The sequence below is a fragment of the Alligator sinensis genome, unplaced genomic scaffold (assembly GCF_000455745.1).
Source record: "Alligator sinensis unplaced genomic scaffold, ASM45574v1 scaffold118_1, whole genome shotgun sequence".
NCBI classification, from domain to species: Eukaryota; Metazoa; Chordata; order Crocodylia; family Alligatoridae; genus Alligator; species Alligator sinensis.
Window position 1 is genome coordinate 3,289,505 of NW_005841850.1, and position 17,670 is coordinate 3,307,174.

Here is a 17,670-nt window from a genome sequence, read left to right on the forward strand (position 1 = left end):
CAGCGGATGTAGGCAAAAGGCAGTTTAATGCAAATCCCTTTCTAAGAGGAGACAACTCTATTTAGCACCAAGCAGATCGCCTCTCTTGTTTTTGGGTCAGAGGATGAACATTACCTAGCTTCTTAACAACAGTTTCTTGCAGTGTTTGTTGTTGAGGGATGGAAACCCATATATCCATTTAATGCGGGCCTGGCATATACCACGCAGGCTCTGAATTTCAGCCACCTGCTGTTGAGCAAACCAGGGAAGGGTAACTGGAACAGCATTAAAGCACATATTATTTCACATCAGCAAAAAGGCCTCATTTCAGCAGCTCTGAAAGGTATGGAAAATAAGCTACTCTGTTTAAGCAGTTACTTCAATGCTTAAAGGACCTGAAGGGGACATAAAAGATCTCGAACAGGAAAGGGCTTGGATTTGGAGGGTCTTTTACGCACAAACACACAACAAGAGCCAATATCTGAAAGCGGGTGTGAGAAAAATTCACGGTAGAAATAAGAGGAGGAGAAATAACTCCTTGACCGAATGACCTAGGGGTAGTAAGTTCTCCCCGACTTGCAGCCTATGTCAAAACCACCCGCCTTCCTAAGAGAGAGACTGTTCAGAGTATGTCTCCCCCCTTTATCCTCCCAAAAACCCACATGGAAAGTAAATACATAAATAAAATCACGCTCAACTTATGCATGGGATAAACCTGCAGTCGGAGCCCCGCCATGCTTAACTTCTGTCCCTGCAAAGTCGGCATCGGACTTTTTTCAGTGCAGTTTTTTAGTATTTTTAGTGCACGCTACCCTTCGGCCCTTTCCTTGGTTGTTTGATTCCCCTGTGGGGTTTTGTAAAGGTGACAGCAGTTTGAAATCTTTATCTGGAGTTAACCACTAAAGCAGGTTTTTCCCCCTAAAATTGAAGCTGAAACCGCGGGGTCGGCTTATGCACAGGGTTGGGTTATAATACAGCGCTCTGGTTCAGCCACGAGCTATTGGGCTCAATACAGTTCACTGACATAGTGGGGAAGAAGAAATTCTCTCTCCATTGCAAGAATCACTGGGTGAAATTTCATAACACAGGCAATTGGACCAGACAGCCTCAAAAGCTTTACAGTTTTAGGAGATGAACAGCTCCTACGAAAGGGGAGGCTGGGAAACAGCTCAAAATGTTAGCACCCCATTTGAAGTTTCAGTTTTAAATGCAACATTCTCAGATGTAGAAAGGAGACCATCTGATATATTGCAATACATGTGTGCACACACACTCTATTATATAGTGAGAGTCTATTATACATATGCACTATATATATCGCAAAACGTAGCTTCTGTTTTTGTACCTTTACATTTAAAAATATATATATATTTAAGCATTTGCACAAGCACGTGCCAACTACTCAGGCTACCACGACTAATTCAGGACAGGTAGGGCTTTAGCTTCATCCCAGGCGCAGCATTACGGGCTCACGCTATTACTGCTGAGAGTTAATCCAGGTTTTCTGCTATATATGTATGTTTTCTTTCTGCCTCTTTGCTCCCGTGAATAATTATTCTCATTAAATTTCCCAATCGCTACAGCTGTGGTCTGTTCAGAACAGAAGTGATGAGCCACGAGCTCTCTCACTGCTGCTTTGCTCCAGCTCTGAAACCCAGCGTGTCCAGCTCCTGTGGAAATAGCGCTGCAGTGAGAAATTGGTAGACCAGCTTTCACCCCCCGCCCCCGGGCCATCTCTTTCCTCTCCATGCAAGAGGCTTCATGTTCAGGACACTGACCTTGCAGTATTAAAAGGCATCTTAACACTGGAGCCATGGATCAGGGAGACATTAGGAGCAAGCCAGTGCAATAGGTTTCCTTGCAGGCAGACAACTGGCGGGAGGTTCAAGATGATGGAACGTGCAAGCGGCAGGAACAAGTTCAACGATGCCGAGAAGGTCTTTCACTGCCCTGGACGCCGTTCGATCACATGGCAGCGGTACACAAAAGCCGAACAAAATGCCGGGAACGTTTCAATCCTTAACAAGGAACGACATCTGGGGAAACCTAAGCGGTCGCTTGCTTAGGCGGCTCAGAAAATGACACGGAAGCTGCAACGTTGATGAAGGACCCAACAAGAAAACGGAGGGTGGGATTTTCAGAAACGTTTGCTGCTGGCCTGGATGTTTCTTCCACTGGGATCAATGGGAGTTGTACTGTTGCTTTAGGGCACTTTGGAAAACCCCACTTTTAATTTATTGGCCATTGCAAGACTTTGGGGGAAATCATACCCTTGTTCCTGGCTATCCAAGCACTAATTAGGGTCTCCCGAGATAAAAAATCTACCAAGACCAGAGGTGCACGGGTCTAACTGGGCTTGGAGTTGTACTCATGTATGTCCTTGGTTCAACCGCTGTGTTCAGCTCCTTATACAAAGCCCATCAGCATAAAAACCAAATACCTTTGCAGTTATGCATTACTTGGCCTGACTAGGATCTGTCACAGCGGTGCCTTCCCTCTTCCTCTCCACAGAAGGAGTTATATGGGAGGTGTATGCACATATATGTATTTATACCAGCTGAGTGGGAGGTTTCTCTTACCACAAGGCACTCAGTCCAAAACACGGCGTCCCAAACACAGCCTAGCGTAACTAGGGAGTGCAGTACTTGCAGCAAAGAGACATTTATCCCGGGTTTAAATTCTAGATACAAAATTTCCTGAGAGAGTAAAAAGCAAACTCAATCCGTCATCCGAGCAGGACTTAATGGGATACTTTACAGTTTGTGGTTTGTATGCACTGCGGGATTAATTTTGACTTTGGTACCTACACGGGAGTGTCCCGTGCTCATGGGATACACGTGTAGCCTGCGTGCCGACACTCCGGCCTCCCATCCTCCGGCAAGAAAACCGCAGACTTTCAAATTAATTAAAAAAAAAAAAAGTCCAATATCTGTCATTTGTTTTCACTGATGGAAATTAAAACTGATAGGTTTGGAGAATGATAATTAAGCTCACTCTAGCAGATTTAATATGTACTTTGTAAACCATTTTATGCCACGCAGCCACTGCCAACATTTTTCGGCAAACAAAAGCATGCAGTGTTGGGCTGATTAGATCAGAATTTAAGCAGTTAGCAGAAGGGCTGGGAGGAGGAGTAAGAAAAGGGGCTCTGAATCGCTTTTGCATTTCTGACCACGACAAGTTCAAAATCATTCACCATCCAGTTTTTAATGCAACCTACAGTCCCGTCCCCCCGCCTCCCCACAACCACTGCGGTGTGAAGCAGAGAAAGCCAGTTACATATTTATATATTTACAGTTCCCTGCCCCCCGCCACTTGGTTACCGCTTCCAGCTGCTCTACATGGCTGGACTATTGGAGACTGACTTTCATTTAAATAAAACCTCCTCTGAACTACTGCTGGCAGGGAAAGGAGCTGAGCACAAATACCATTTAGTTCCAGTTTCTGGTCCCTTTCCGTCACCGGAGAAGTATAGTGCAGCGTTAGTGCAAACGTGAATCAGGTCCTGCACGCGTGAAGTGCCATCGTGTCTTTTGCTGCTAATGCATCTAAGGGCAAATCCTTAGCTCACGCAAGTCAGCGGAGCTCCCTTTTAAGACTTATGCCAGGCTAAGTTGCACCTGCTGGAGAACAGTCCGTCCGTGCTGAACAACGTGCTTGCTCTCCGAGACGGTGCGTGGTGAAAGCCACATCCCCTTTTGCAGTGGCATTACCTAGATCCCAGATCTGTGTAGCCCACAGGTGCTTTTGTGCCATGCAAACAGGTGCCGTCCTTCCCAAATCTATGGCGCTGCCCCGTGTGGATTTGTTTCGAGGAGCACGGCATTGGTAACAGATCAAAGGGCGACGGATTACGGGAGAAAAAAGAAAACCTGGCACGTTTGGAACAGAGGCTGGCAAGTAATTCAACTTGCTTCCTCGCCGCACTTTCAATAGGGCGTACGAAAGGTATCATCAAGACATCTGTTCTCCCCCTTGATACTCCAAAACCCTCCTTCCCCTGCAATCCAGGATATCAAGCATAGGAGAGAGCCGCTTTTACAAAAATATTCCCCAGCTGCACAAGTTACTCAGAATAAATGGGCGACAGATTTGTGTGGGGTGGAAGAAACTAAATTAGCAGGTTTTTTTTTTTTTAAATTACTCTTGAGACTGGAAAACATAAACATTAGACTGTAAACTCGTTGGATCAGAGACCATCTCTCAGCGTGTGTGTTGCCACCTCGCATGCTCGTGGCCGGTCTGAGGCTAGGGCTCCTCTATGCTTCAGCAATACAAAGAGGAAGTACATTGTATGAAATGTTGGAGTATTTGTTTCTCCCCTCCCTCCCTCCCTCATAAATACATGATTTGATGCATTTTCAAGGAAAGAAAATCCTATCGGTGGAAAACAAAATTCCAGCACCTGGAGACATAAAGGTAACCCTATAACAACGAGCCACTGCTGCTAGGATGGAAGAAGGCACAAGTGAGATAAAGAAACAGATTTCCACCTCTGCTCCTGCAGCTGATCCCACCTAGGATGGCTCTTCTGCTCCCAAAGAGCTTGTTAAAATGACAATGTTATTGTTTTTTCCTCCTTCCAATATTGAAAGGAGCCTGTTTCCAAAATCAGGGCTCTCCAAATCAGTGAACGAGTTTGCACACAGTACAGATATCAATAGCAGAGATCTCACCGACTTCAGTGGAGCAAGACCAGAGCGGCATTCCCATGCAGTTATTCCTCCCCCACCACTGCAACCGTGGTCCTTTTTTAAAATCTCAGCTCTTGACACATTTAAAATATGCAACTGAAAATCCCTCCAACACTGGGTCGCACCCTTCAGGTGATTGGGTTTTTTTGGTTTCAATTCTTTTATTCAATTGACATTGGTACTGGTTATTTGGTGCATCCAACCCCAAAAGTGAAGCTACGAGCTAAGAGAGCACCAACACAGCTTGTCCATGGTAAACAATTTATTATTATTTCTTCTACCTCAGTTACTTACAAGGAAATCATTACAAAAAAAAAAGAAAAAAAAAAAGAAAAAAGAAAAGAAAAAAGAAAGCACAGATGAACTATTTACATAAATGGGAAAATTCACAATAGCTGAAAACGTTTGCAAGTCATGCACACTAAGACAAGTTCACAAAAGCAAAGCAATTCATAGCAAAAAAAAGAAAAAAAAAAACCCCAAACAAAAATAAAAAAAGCCATACAGATTAAAGAAAAGAAAAAAAAAAAAAAAGAGAAGCTATTGCCCGCAGAAAAAATAAAAAGGAAAACTATCCAATTATTACATCAAGCATCTTTAATGAAATGAACAGCATAGCCATGTACGTAGAGCCTTTGACACTGACATTTTAAACAAGTGGATTAACAAACATTAAAATGCATTACAGTCCTACTGTAAGCATGCACTTTACTTCTCACAAACTTGTAAAATGGAGCAGGTTGTCTCGTTTTGAGGGTGGGTGTTTTATTGGGGGGGGGGTTGGGGGATTTTTTTAGTAAAATAATTTAGATAGGACTTGTGCTTCCGGCCCTACAGCCCACAACTTAGTTTCACTAGAAACTAAGCTGACTTGGGGAAGTGTAGGACAGTTGCGGGATTTTTCAGATACTTGCATGGAGGTTGGGAGGTACGATACAGCCCATGCCTGCGGTCGGCCCTAGGGCCTTAATACATCTGCCAATGGTTTGCAAGTGAAGCATGGAAGGAAAAGCAACTGCAGCATCTGAACAGTCAAGGGCATGGCCCATTTCAAGACAGGGGACGGGGCAGAGAGGTTGGAAAGTGTGGGGGGGAAAATTGAGTTATCTAGATTTGGCAACGGGAGGGCAAACTGCCTCCAGGCATCCAGACTTACTCTGATGGTCACGTCCATCACTAGATCCAACCGTTCCCCCCGCTTTTTCCCTCCAGCGCTGAACTGTCAGATATCGCAAAGTCAACTACAGAAAGATCCATCAAAATGAAAAGGGGAAAATGGATCTGCTAATCATGCAGTTGCCAGCTTCAGATTAATTTTCAAGGAAACAGGAAATACATTTTTGAATAATTAGATTCATCTCCCTGGTTTGCCCAATAATCTTAGCAATGGGATACCAGCCCTCCTCCATGGCAATTATGATTTTTACTGCTAATAAATGTGCTTTGTATCAAAAAGTGCCAGAATGCCACTATTTATAGCACCCCATCAGCATTTCCGTTTCCCTAAAAAAAAAAATAATTAAAAATTACTTTTCCAAAAGTTTGTGAGAAGTCATGCCTTCATAATGCCTCTAACCCCCCGCCCCCCCAATCCTGGTGAGTTACATTCCAAGTGGGCATTAAAAACTCATATAAAGCAGAGGAAACAAAAAAATAAGGAAAATAAAATAAAATAAAGCAAACTCAAGCAGTGAGGATATGGAGTCTTTAAAAATAAGGGAGTCCGAACAATCAAGCCAGCCAGCAAGAGCAGCATTTTTTCAGTGGACATTGATATTAAACATGGACCACCCAGGCTTTCTGTCTCTCTCTCTCTCTGTCTCTCATTAGCACTGTAGTAAACCCCGATTAATTTGTTATGCATCTTTAAGAACTAGTTGATAAAAATTATGTCTTGTGAAATCGGCAAATAGTCTGCAAAGTGAAATAAGAACAGAAATTAATAGATTAAACTGAAAAGATAAGTTCCAGAAATTAAAAAAAAAAAAAAAAAAAAGAAACAGGATAGGGAATTATTGTAATAATAATAATAATTAAAAAAAAGGGGGGAGGGGAGGGGGGAGGGCAGGACTACACATTGAGTTATAAAAGCCTAAAGGAAAAAAAAAAATATATAACTTGATAAGAGAAGATAGAACAGTTGCCAAAGTGATTAACATTTCTTCTGCCTTTTGAACTAGGGCTTGTCACCCAGTTTGACAGAATTATAATACGAGGGACGTACGAAAGGAGCATCATTCAAGCAGGCAAACAGACACGGCACAGAGAGCCTTCTTTGCAGGTTATCAAAATGCAAAGGCAACAGGTGGATCGTGACATTTGTAGCATTGTTTCACGGTGACAACAGTACACATCGCATTACGGCGCAGCTCAGACTGGCATTTAGAACAAAAAAACCCCCCAAAAATGTTTAAGAGGAGTGTCATAAGCCGAAAAGGCACTGCAATAATGCTTCCTGATATTAAAATAGATGCAGTGGCAATAAGAGTTCTGGGAAACGGCAACTGGTAATAGCACAGTTTTGCAATACTGTATTATAATACAAGGAAGACTATAATTTCCTTATAATTAGCTGACTTTTTATAGCCCAGCCATCAGCAGCGTGCTATATTAAGGCTTGGTGACACATTTGTACTGTAGTAAGAAGCTACATCAGGGCTGCTCTGTAATGAACCCTTTAAGCTCAGTTCTTACATAAGGAATAATGATTGGTAAGAGCACGGACTCGCATGAAGGTAGGACTTGTTCTTTCATTCAGCCCTGCCACGGGACCTTTCATTAAAACGCAGGGAACCCGTGTCGGCAAAATCCTGACGTGGCTGAGAAATTATGCGAAACACTGCTGCTATTCAGCAAACCACGGTGATGGGTGGTAGCCTGCAACCCAAAGATACTGCAAACTGTGGTGTTTTAGGGCCAGCCTGGGGAAATCCTGCATTTTAGAGAAGTGGCCAACCACTCAGTCTCTTGTAATGCTGCCGTGGTGGGGGTGAGCACGGATGGAGGCTTCACGCTCTGCATGACTTTGGTCTGTGAAGTTGGCCCTCTCACTGCTTCCCTTGCTCAGCACCCCGACTTCATGCATGCCAATGGGGCATACTGGCATGAGCAAAATCTTGCATTAAGAAGCATCCTGGATGCAGCTCAGGCTCCTCCGAGCACTTGGCCTAAGTGAAGCTCTGGTGTGTATACTTGCATCGTTGCGTGCATTTATTGTGCGGTCACTAAAAGCGGTCCTTCCCTTACCCCTCCTCTGCTGGTTTGTAAGAGCTTGCCTCGGCCAAAACCTTGATCACTTCCCAAGCAGGGAGGGGGAACAACCCCTAAACCACCTTGAATAAAATGGCTTCTAGATCTCACATTAGTGGAACGGATGCAGAAGGAAAATGCAGAGACCAGCACAAGCAGCTTAGGTAAATTAAGACATAGCTGCACCGGGGCATTTATTTAATCGATGTTTACATGGGAGATGCGACCGATCGAGGTGGCATTTAGCACAGGATTCTTGAAACTTTACACGGGGAACAAGCGATCAGCAAGTTGAGCTTTGCTCTCCTGCTTGCAGATCCGTCACCCTTCAGGGCCTGGCTCCGTCCAGGGGTTAAGATGGGGGGGAATGGGATCCATTCTCAACCCCACATCTGCAAAAACAGTGCAAGAGCCGGGTCTCAGTCTCAGTCCTTGCCCTGCCTTCCTGAGATGCCAGTTTTTCCAAAGGATCAGAGGAAAAGCTAGCTCCCAAGGGAGGAACGCCCGACATGGCCCTGAAGATATTGCGCTGCACTGGGGAGCTGCCACCTTGACACCACTTCCTAGCACCACGGCCACAATTGAGCCCCGAGCCTCTGGGTCTTAGTTTAGCCGCAAGTCGAAGCAACACGAGAGGACTTTAAAACATTTCAGACACAATAAAAGGCCTCGGCTGGGGTGGACACCAGTTGCTTCTGCACTTCTCTGCACTCGCTTCTTTTTTTGAAGCCAACGGGATCAGGCTTTATTGCTCCCCTCCCTGCATCGCTGCACTGTGCCTGCCAAAAAACCCTGGGAGGCCTGTTCTGAACACAGACCCCCCCCCAGGCCCTTAATACAAATGACGTACTGACGGCTGGAGCTATACAGTACCTCTCGTTGCCAGGCATTTTCTTTTTTGGGCATGTTCATAACAGGAGCGATACAGCTCCTGTCAAATCTTGATCATTTAATTTATTAAAACCGTCTCTCCTTGTCTGCCTTCTCTTCGCGCTGCTCCGTCGGATTCGGGGAGCGGCACGAACCTGGAAACCAGGACCTGAGACAACGCGCAAATGAACTTTTAAGAAGCTCTCTGGCACCTTCAATTCATGTGCGTGGAGGTCTAATCAGGTGTTGACGCGGGCTGGCGTGCATTTGCGTGCCAGATTTGGCTGGCTCTCTTATTAGGAAGGGCACTTGTGAAAACGACATGCACGCCGTGCAGCTGAGGTGTCAAACTCCTTTTGTGAAGGGGCCTGATGAGCTTTTTTAATTACTGTCTGCGAGCCAGCGTTATTTCCCTCGATGCAGCGGATCCTCTCGATGTCAGGGAGAGATCTAGGCCGAGATCAGGAGGAGACCGGGGCCCTACTACGCAGAAAGTGAGCTCTGGTGTAGCAAGGGGCCTGCTACCTTCCCTGCAGCATTCAGCGCATGGAAAACCAGCGCTGCGGGACACCGCTAGGGAAAACCTCCTTGCCGCTCGTTGCCTATGTCGATGTCCTGTCGGCAGTGTGGTTTGCAAATGTGGATCTCAGCGTGCTGTAATCTGGATCTTGCACCCGTTGGAGTCGGGGCCAGTGGCCATCACTCCGAGCTAAAGCAGCGCGGCACGGGGTCAGGTTCACTTTACAGTCAAGACAAGACAATTCAACTAGTTGTTGTTTGTTTAAATCCCACAGATCCCATTTGTCAGTCTGGGTCAATATTAAGTGGGGGCTGTGGCCGTGTGGTGCACTGTCTCGGGGATAAGGAGTGCAACGTGAGTACGGCATGCGGCACATAAAGAGCATCTCGGAAACAGGTTGGGATAAGACTTTCAGTGCTCTTTTGAGATGGCTACTGCATTGTCCAAGCCATCCCGTGGGAGACGGTCTCTCCTGCTTTGGGCAACGAGCGTTGTGCCCATGCAAGCACTATAGTCATAGCTCCCTTTTTTCACCGTCCAGGCCAAAAACTGAATGGCATCAGAGAGGTAGAACGCCCTACGTCTGAAGCTGGCTCGGCCTTTGCTGGCCAGGAAAGCAAGCAACCTGCGTACTTCCGATTCAAGACCTCCAAAATGCATTTCTTAGGGAGAGAGCAAATGCGCAGAACGGTCTGTTTCTACAGACCGGACATCAGAGAAAGAGAGAGGATTTTTTTTTAAAATGCGTATTCTCAGTCTGATGCGTTCGCAGCGGGGAGAGGGCAGCTAGAGCCTCAACGTTTGCTAAGTACGGTCTTGTTCAACCACCACCGCCTCTGCTATTTCTGTGGGAACCAGGCTGCCAAGGGAAGTACTCTGTCCTGCTGGTTTTAACTAAGTATTTTTACCCTACCCAGTGAAGGGCTGTACCCCTACTCCAATACGCCACCGGCATGTACAAACATGGCATGGAAAGGTTATCGCTCTCTTATTATATTCTAGAGGATATTCTCTATCAGGGTTTTTGTTCTCTTCTCCACTTTGAAGCGGTTTCCCTCTTGTGTACCTGTAGCATTTTCATTAATGAGATAGTTTAACTTGCTTTCTTAATTAACCTGAGTAAAGCTGCACTTCCAAACGCTCCCTTTCGAAGCAATTAAGGAATGCAGCACAAGGCAGTTGAACTGCTCGTGTGTGACCCAAGTGATACACACACTAATGACTTTAATGCATAAACAAGAGATTTCCTTGCTGTGGTGTCCAGATGGGCCTGGGGTATTGTAAGCCGGGAACACAGCAGTCATAACTCTGCTTGTTAGAGCACCCCTCGAAATCCTAAAGGTGAGATGCTGCTGCTGATAATAATAATAATAATAATAATATTCTCCTTGATAATTTAAGTTCTCACTGACACCAGCATAAAACAACACATAGGAAGAGCTGGTTTCAATGACTGCCTCTTGAAAGTGCCTGGGAGGAAGCAAAAGGGGCTTCTCATGATCCACACCGTGTGATGCTACAAGCCAGCCAACCGCTTTCGAACCTTGGGAGTCATAGGATGCCGAGTGGCCGTATTAACACTTCCAGTGACTGGAAGTCACTGAATGCAGCAAAAGTTCAACAGCCACACAAAAGGGAGTGGGAGAACAAGCAACTGGGCAACACACCATTAAAACCTACTCTCTACAAAGGTCACCAGAAACAGCGACGTTAAAAAAAAAAGAAAAAAAAAAGAAAGAAAAAATAGATGGATGTTAGACTTTTCCCTCCAGAACTTGACTGCTAACTATAAACTTACCGTAGAATATGTGTTTATAAATAGGGGGTGGGGTGGGGAAAGCAACCTTATATATATGTAGCCTGAAAATTGTCAGCATTTTTCATTGCATGAGATGGTTCCTGTAGACTTTCCTGTCTCAACTTGCAGCTATGGATTGAGGGGCGGTGGGGGGGGAGCGGGGAGGGGGACCTAAATCTGCGAATGGAAATGTACATACCTGGGAATTGATAGCTGTAACTCGGAGCAAATCCAGGATATCCTCGGCCATACGTTGCAACAAAATTTGGGTAGCCTTGAATGTAGAAATGCAAAAAAGAAAAGAAAAGAAAAAGGGAAATGGGAGATTAATAAGGCGTTACTCATTTTTAAAGCCAACACAACACAAAGGACAGGTGAAAAATGTGAGACTGTATTTTTTTGACACAAGGTACTAAAAGAATGAGATTTATTCTTCCCATGAAGACCTGCCAAAAGGTTTCATTAACATTTTGCAGGGAAATGAAACATCTAGAGGCACCTGCTACTTTTCTGATCACTTTTTCCTTTCACTATTTGCATGAAGCCTGTCACTCAGATAATTAACATGCACTTTGGTGTCTGAAGTCCAAGGATTGTGCATACGTTTTAGCTAGAAGAGTAAATGCCAAATGCTAAGGCTAAACACATAACACAGGTTTGCTCTGACATTTGGAGAGCTTACAATGAATGTACTTTGCTTCAGAGCTATTGACAGTTGGAGATTAAGGTACTAGTAATTCTTCATCCCAGGAGTGTGAAGGACAACAGTTAACACATCAAAGAGTTAGAGGCAGCAACATCATCGAACTGCAGAGTCAAAGAGGTTTTAATTTTTCAGGAAAAGTAAAAATTAAATGACACGAGATTTTGTTTCCTGGAGCGCTGGGTACAAAACGTGCAGTTTAATACCTCGATCGTGGGCTGTTCAAGGACTCGTAGTTCAATAAATAAATAGGTGTGTAAATACAGGGCGTGGCGAGCCGCATCTGAAACTTTCAGTAGTCACGGCATGGGGAACAGAGCAGTACGTGGCAAGTGGCAGGACGAAACAGTGCTGCAAGGAGGACGAGACTGCTTCCAGTCTTTTTTGCAAGCAAACCTGTTTGAGGGTTCATTAATGAGAGCAAACTAGTAAACCCGTGTGTGAGCAGAGCCCACAGCAATCAGTCCTCTTTCTAGGGGACGCAGGGATTTCGTGCACAGAGACCAGGCCGCTGGCCTTGTTTTCTCCATGAGCCTTGATTTATAAGACGTCTGTTGTACGGTGCAGAAGTCCCCCTTGCCCTCACACGTGTATCTGCACTCTTCTTTATGCCTTGGAAAGAGCAGCTGGGAATCCTACACCTTTCCACTGACCAAGGAGGAGTGACGCTATTCACTGACCTGTACCCTGAGTCTGTTTGGGGGTGCAGCGAATACTAGATCAGGAAAACGTTAAATTAAACCCATGCAGGGAACTTCATGGGGGGGGGTCCTACATACGTCTTATACTCCCTGCGTGCATCTATTGCACAAAGGCCCAACTTAAAGACTTCAGGGCTCGATTCTTTAAAGACGATAAGGTAGACCGAGCTCCCACTAGACTGCACTCTTGCTCCTCTTATTTAAAACGGTGAGGTCTCCATTTCGTATCTCCCTCCTCGGCTTTTCACCTGCAGCGGCATTACCGCAGGTTCAAAGAGTAGCGCGGTCCAAAGCGCATGCAGCAGCGCAGGGGTTAAGCATGCTTTATTTTGTTGGCACGGAGGGCGATAAAGTTAACTACCTTTCCACAAGCCCCATTAGGGCTGCATTTACCAAGACTAATTGTGACAGCAAGAACCGTATGTTCTCCTTTACAAAGGTGGGATTAAAAAAAAAATATATATATATATATATATCTATAGCCACCGCTTGCCATCTTCAAACGCCGCCTGCCTCACGTTATCAAAAAAAGGAGAGATCTCCGTTATCCTCCCTGGAATTAATGGGCACAGTGAAACTTTTATGCTCCTCCATGAAAGGAGGCTCCCCAGGCCCAGAGTCTGGTCATTAAAGGTTTGATCCAACAACCCCTTTTGAAATCAAAAGAAATCTTGCTGCCGACTTTAATGGCAATTGCATTGGGACCTAAGGACATCACTTCAGCGGCTCGGTGGTTCCTTCTGCAGTCTTGTATCTCCAGCCTTTAAAAAAAAAAAACAACCAACAACCAACCCCATTACTAATACGCTGTACAATTATTTTTCTGACACAGCAAGTTCCTCTGTTTCTGATTAGATTTATATGTACATATAGTTTACTATTCATCATAATTTAAAGCTGCAACATAAAAACGCTTGGATGAATCTTGATTACTGGATTAAAGAGGGCGTAGGAGAAAAGCGGGCTTGTGAACACAAAACAGGACGCTGCGGCTTTAAATAGATATGTACACACATTGGTTATCCCCTGAATATTTATTTCACAGCTCAACAGCTGGATTCCTGTAGAAATTAATCACCTCTGTCATTAAATCAGATCTTTCAGAGTTAAGCTTTACAAACTGGTTGGTTGTTTTTTGGTGGTTTGTTTGTTGTTTTTTTTTAAACAATATTGATAAATGGATTGTTTGCCAACGAAGTAGCCCCATTAACACCGCAGCGAGCTTCACAATGAAAAATTACTGCGCGGAGTGCAACCGGGGCTCGCGCGTTCGCTTTTGAAACAAAAAAAGTTTTCTTTTGACTTGTCAGCGGGAAGACAGATGGCTGGCGAGCGTGGGGAAGCGCTTGCCACGGGCAGACCGAGATGTTGCGCTCCAACACGAAGGGCTAGATAGCAACACGGCCGTCTCCCCTGCGCCGCTGCCTGATAACGCTCCAGGTGCCAGCCGGGACGTCCTAGGTCCCTCCCTTGATCCAAAAGGAGATCATCTGCTCACCAGGCACACGCAGCGTCCCTTTCTGTACCCGCTCACTGAAGCATTTTAGAGTCTGGGCTCATCCACGCTCATCCTCCCGGGTGTAAAAGCAGCCCCGGCAATCCTCCCTCCACCCCAATACAGACGCCAATGCAATGGGGTGGGATGCTGTTATAACCCCTATTCCCTCCATCGCCCATCCACACATCTTGCTCCCCTCTTCAGGCTTACTGCATGTGCTCGTTTTTGTCCGACACAGGTACATTTAGGGCAAGACAACAGGAGACCCGAGACCGACCGGAAGGGATCGGCAAGATACTGGTAAAGATGCTTTTGACCCTCTCCCCAGCAAATCTCTATCATTTCTAACAACAAAGACAAAGTACACAGTTGACTGGAGAGCGGTTCTCATCTCTCTCTCCCATCACAGAACAGTCTCTAGGTCAGGCAGATGAAATCATAAATTTATAATACAACATTACTTCAATTTTCCTCTTCATTTGCTGCTGCGATGCCCAGCTCTGCTCTAACGAGTCAGAGCCCAATCTGCACGGGGGAAATCGGCTGGCTGAATATCAATAGCACATTAACACCATGCCCATGTGGATGCTTCATCAAGCCAAATTATGGTCAGGCCGACCTATCCACCATTTCCATTAGCCGCCATTCTCATCCTGCACTGGGCACTGAACAATTTATTTGCTTCAGTACTTCTAGTGAATGATCAATCTCGCAGTAATTATCTCTTGTTGCTAAACTAAAAAAAAAAAAAAAAAAAAAATAATAATAATAAAAAAAGTCCAGGTTTTGCCTGGATTACCTCTCTCAAAGAGAGACCTTCCTGCCCATGAAAGTGCAAACTTAAATCAACAATCAACTATGCTTCCTCAGCATGAGTTTTACTCGGATCAGACTCCTTAAGCCCAGATGGCAGGTTCCCCGTATGGTCTCGTAGGTCGGTCCAAAAGTGCTTGTAGCCTGTTAAAATGACTGACCTGCCTATGCAGATTGGATCTGGCTCTGATGACATTCATGCAAACCCAAGGCCAGATCCCTCCGCTGCGTCAGATGCTTGTGGGAACACGGTATTTGGGGATCGGCTCCTTAAATCTCCCCTCTTTGCATCACTGCAGCGATGAAACGTCCCAATAAGCGCCCCGGTGTCCTTTTCAACGCGCTCACGTTGGCCGCCCGCCTCAACCATGCCTGAGTCTAGCTAGAGAAAACGCCTCAAACCCAGCAGTAGACTCAGGTCCGACCGTGCCGTAAAAGTAAGGAGCCTCCAAACAAGAAAGCACTCAAAGAGGGGAGTCGTTCATCCTCCTGCCCCTTGGCCCTCCCCTCCATCCATGAGACGACACTTCTGCCGTCACACACAGTGTCATTTATGCTTCACAGTCTTTGTTCAGCCTGACGTGGAAGAAAGGGGCAATCCTTCAAAAGTCTCACCCCGCCCCAAAATTACACCACCGGATCTACAGTCAACAAGTCATGAGGTCAGGACTGGGATTTCTCTCTCTCTGCCGGCACGAGGGGCCGATCAACTGCACTGCAAAGAGTCTGGACACATCAGCAAATGCAAACGTTCAAATCAGAACCAGCGAGCTGCCGATGGCTCAGCGCAAACCAGCAGAGCTCGGCGGCTTGTCGGGTGGTTGTTTGAAGGGGATTTTGCACCTGCAAAAGAGCTAACTCGGTACCCGTGGATTGTGCTGTTTGTCGAGAAGGCCTGCTGTCGGTACGGTTTTTCTTTGGCCTGTGAAAACAGGGCTAAGACGAGGGCAGGCGGTTATGACCCCCCAGGTTGTGAGCACACGCTCTGGGCGAGTGCAAAAACAAAGCTGGTTGTGAGCGGGGCAAGGAGGAGGGGGGAGCAGCAGCTGCAGAGCAGCAACTTCTTCCTTCGGCCCAAAGGGTTGAGCTCCCTCCCGCACGAAGGGAAATGGACAGTTAACTGCATGCATGTCGTGGCTGAAATCATGCTGCAGACTGCAAAGGGGGCTTCTTGGGAGTCCAGGATGGTGCAAGGCACCTAGGAAAGGCCCACTTCTCCACTGCACGGACTCTGCTGGGAAAGAGGAATGACTTTCTTTGAAGGGCACGAGCTTCTTGCAACGCATGAGCTCAGCCTACCCAGATCGAACGTGTTCAGTAGTGCAGAGCCCCGCGTGTGCACCGATAAGAGGCTTTCTGAAGTGTGGGGCTCGTCCCAGAGCACCGTGCAGCACTGTGGATATGAGCTTTACGGCGGGGGGGCGTTCCCAAGCTAAAAGGGCTCCAAGCTTTCTGCAGCCGTGGCACAGAGAGGGCCTGAGCATCCCACCCCTCCGTCCCATGCAGGAGATCGCTGGAACCGAGACCTGCGCTTTCTGCCGCATTGCTAATGAATATCCTTAGTCTCCCCGAAGAATGCATGCAAGACAAAGTCTGAGCCTGCTCCAATGCAGCCCTGGCATGGGGCCTGGACCGCCAGCGCTCCTGGAGACCCGGGCCTGACGAGACGTGCTCTCTGCTTTTGTTCCTACCGACCCGCCACCGTGGACCGGGGCTGCCCATCTACCTCTGCGAGAGCCAGTGATTAATGACAAAGGCCAAGTGCCTTAATAGCTTCGAGGAAGTCACTCCTTGCTTCTTCACTAGGGCTGCTGCGTGCATTCGCTTCCCGTTCCCTTTTCTTTCCGCGAGCACGGGACACGGTGACCTTGGGCAAGGACTTCCAGAGACCAGGATAAAAAACTTGCAAGAGCAGCTCTAATGCATTTAGTCTCAGACCAGCTAACTATCTAAAACCAGTAATGGAATAATTCTGCCAAAGGCCCCGTGGGATCTTAGGAAAATATTTGGCTACTTCAAAATCTCCCTCCGGCAATATGTTGCTTCGTATGCCTCATTGTTTGATGGGTTAATTACGCCCTTCTTCCGCTCGGGGATGGGGCCTCGTTGCTATGTTGTTGCCAGGGGTTGGAAATGAAAGGTTTCGATTCCACGCTGAGCCTCTGCTGATGTGCCCAGTTTCCAGCCTTGAAGTGAACTTTTATGGCCATCCCTTTGAAACGGGGATTTATAATGGTCACTCGGACAGCCTGGGACTCGCAGGGCGAGATTCTGTTATTCAGCAGTTAATTATTTAACACGCTCTCAGTGCAGCCACCAGGACTAGGAAATAAAGGGGGGCGGGAAACAACAAAAAAAAAAGCTGGAGCCGATCATTAGGTGCGTGCCCTTCAGCACGAATCAATCGCTCGTTTGGAGCGAGTCACTCGGATTTGAAACCTAAATTAGACGTTGCTCCGTGCAGGCCGGTGGAACAGACCCACTGCATCCATTTTGAGCACCGTCTGGCAGGCAGGATTCACGTGGTTACGTATAACCAACTTCGCCGTCAGCGCTGATAAAAGGCGCTAAAGAAACTTGCTGGGACGTCGGGGAAATGCGCATGGGTTTTCCAGAATGGGATGGTGTAAACCTAGGACAAAATTTCCCAACTGGGGTCTCGCATGAAGTGGGGGGAAGCCGGGGAAAGTGGGAATAAAATACAACCAGATGAAGGAACTGGATGCCAACACCTTGAGCAGGTTGGCGTCACCCCCAAAATGCTCTTAATTCAGAGGTGACACACCTGTTGTGGGAAAGTCGTCCCCTTTAAGGTTGGGGGCATGATAAATGGCCTCATCTTCTC

The 17,670-nt window shown here is 46.4% G+C and overlaps 1 protein-coding gene across 24 annotated transcripts in view; it reads right to left on the minus strand.

The window, feature by feature from the left end:
• The window catches only part of MSI2 (musashi RNA binding protein 2), a 339,949-nt gene that overhangs the window by 41,302 nt on the left and 280,977 nt on the right, over window positions 1-17,670 (minus strand). For 23 of the 24 annotated variants that reach the window (XR_003095321.1, XR_003095316.1, XM_014522719.2 and 20 more), the window contains exon 9: window positions 11,310-11,384. Coding sequence is in view for 22 of the 24 variants with exons in the window: in XM_014522719.2 (XP_014378205.1) it covers window positions 11,310-11,384 (75 nt within the window). In the remaining 2 variants the exon portion in view is untranslated. Of the gene's footprint in view, window positions 1-5,425; window positions 6,588-11,309; window positions 11,385-17,670 lie in introns of those variants that run through there. The other variant, XM_006016081.3, reaches the window with a different exon arrangement.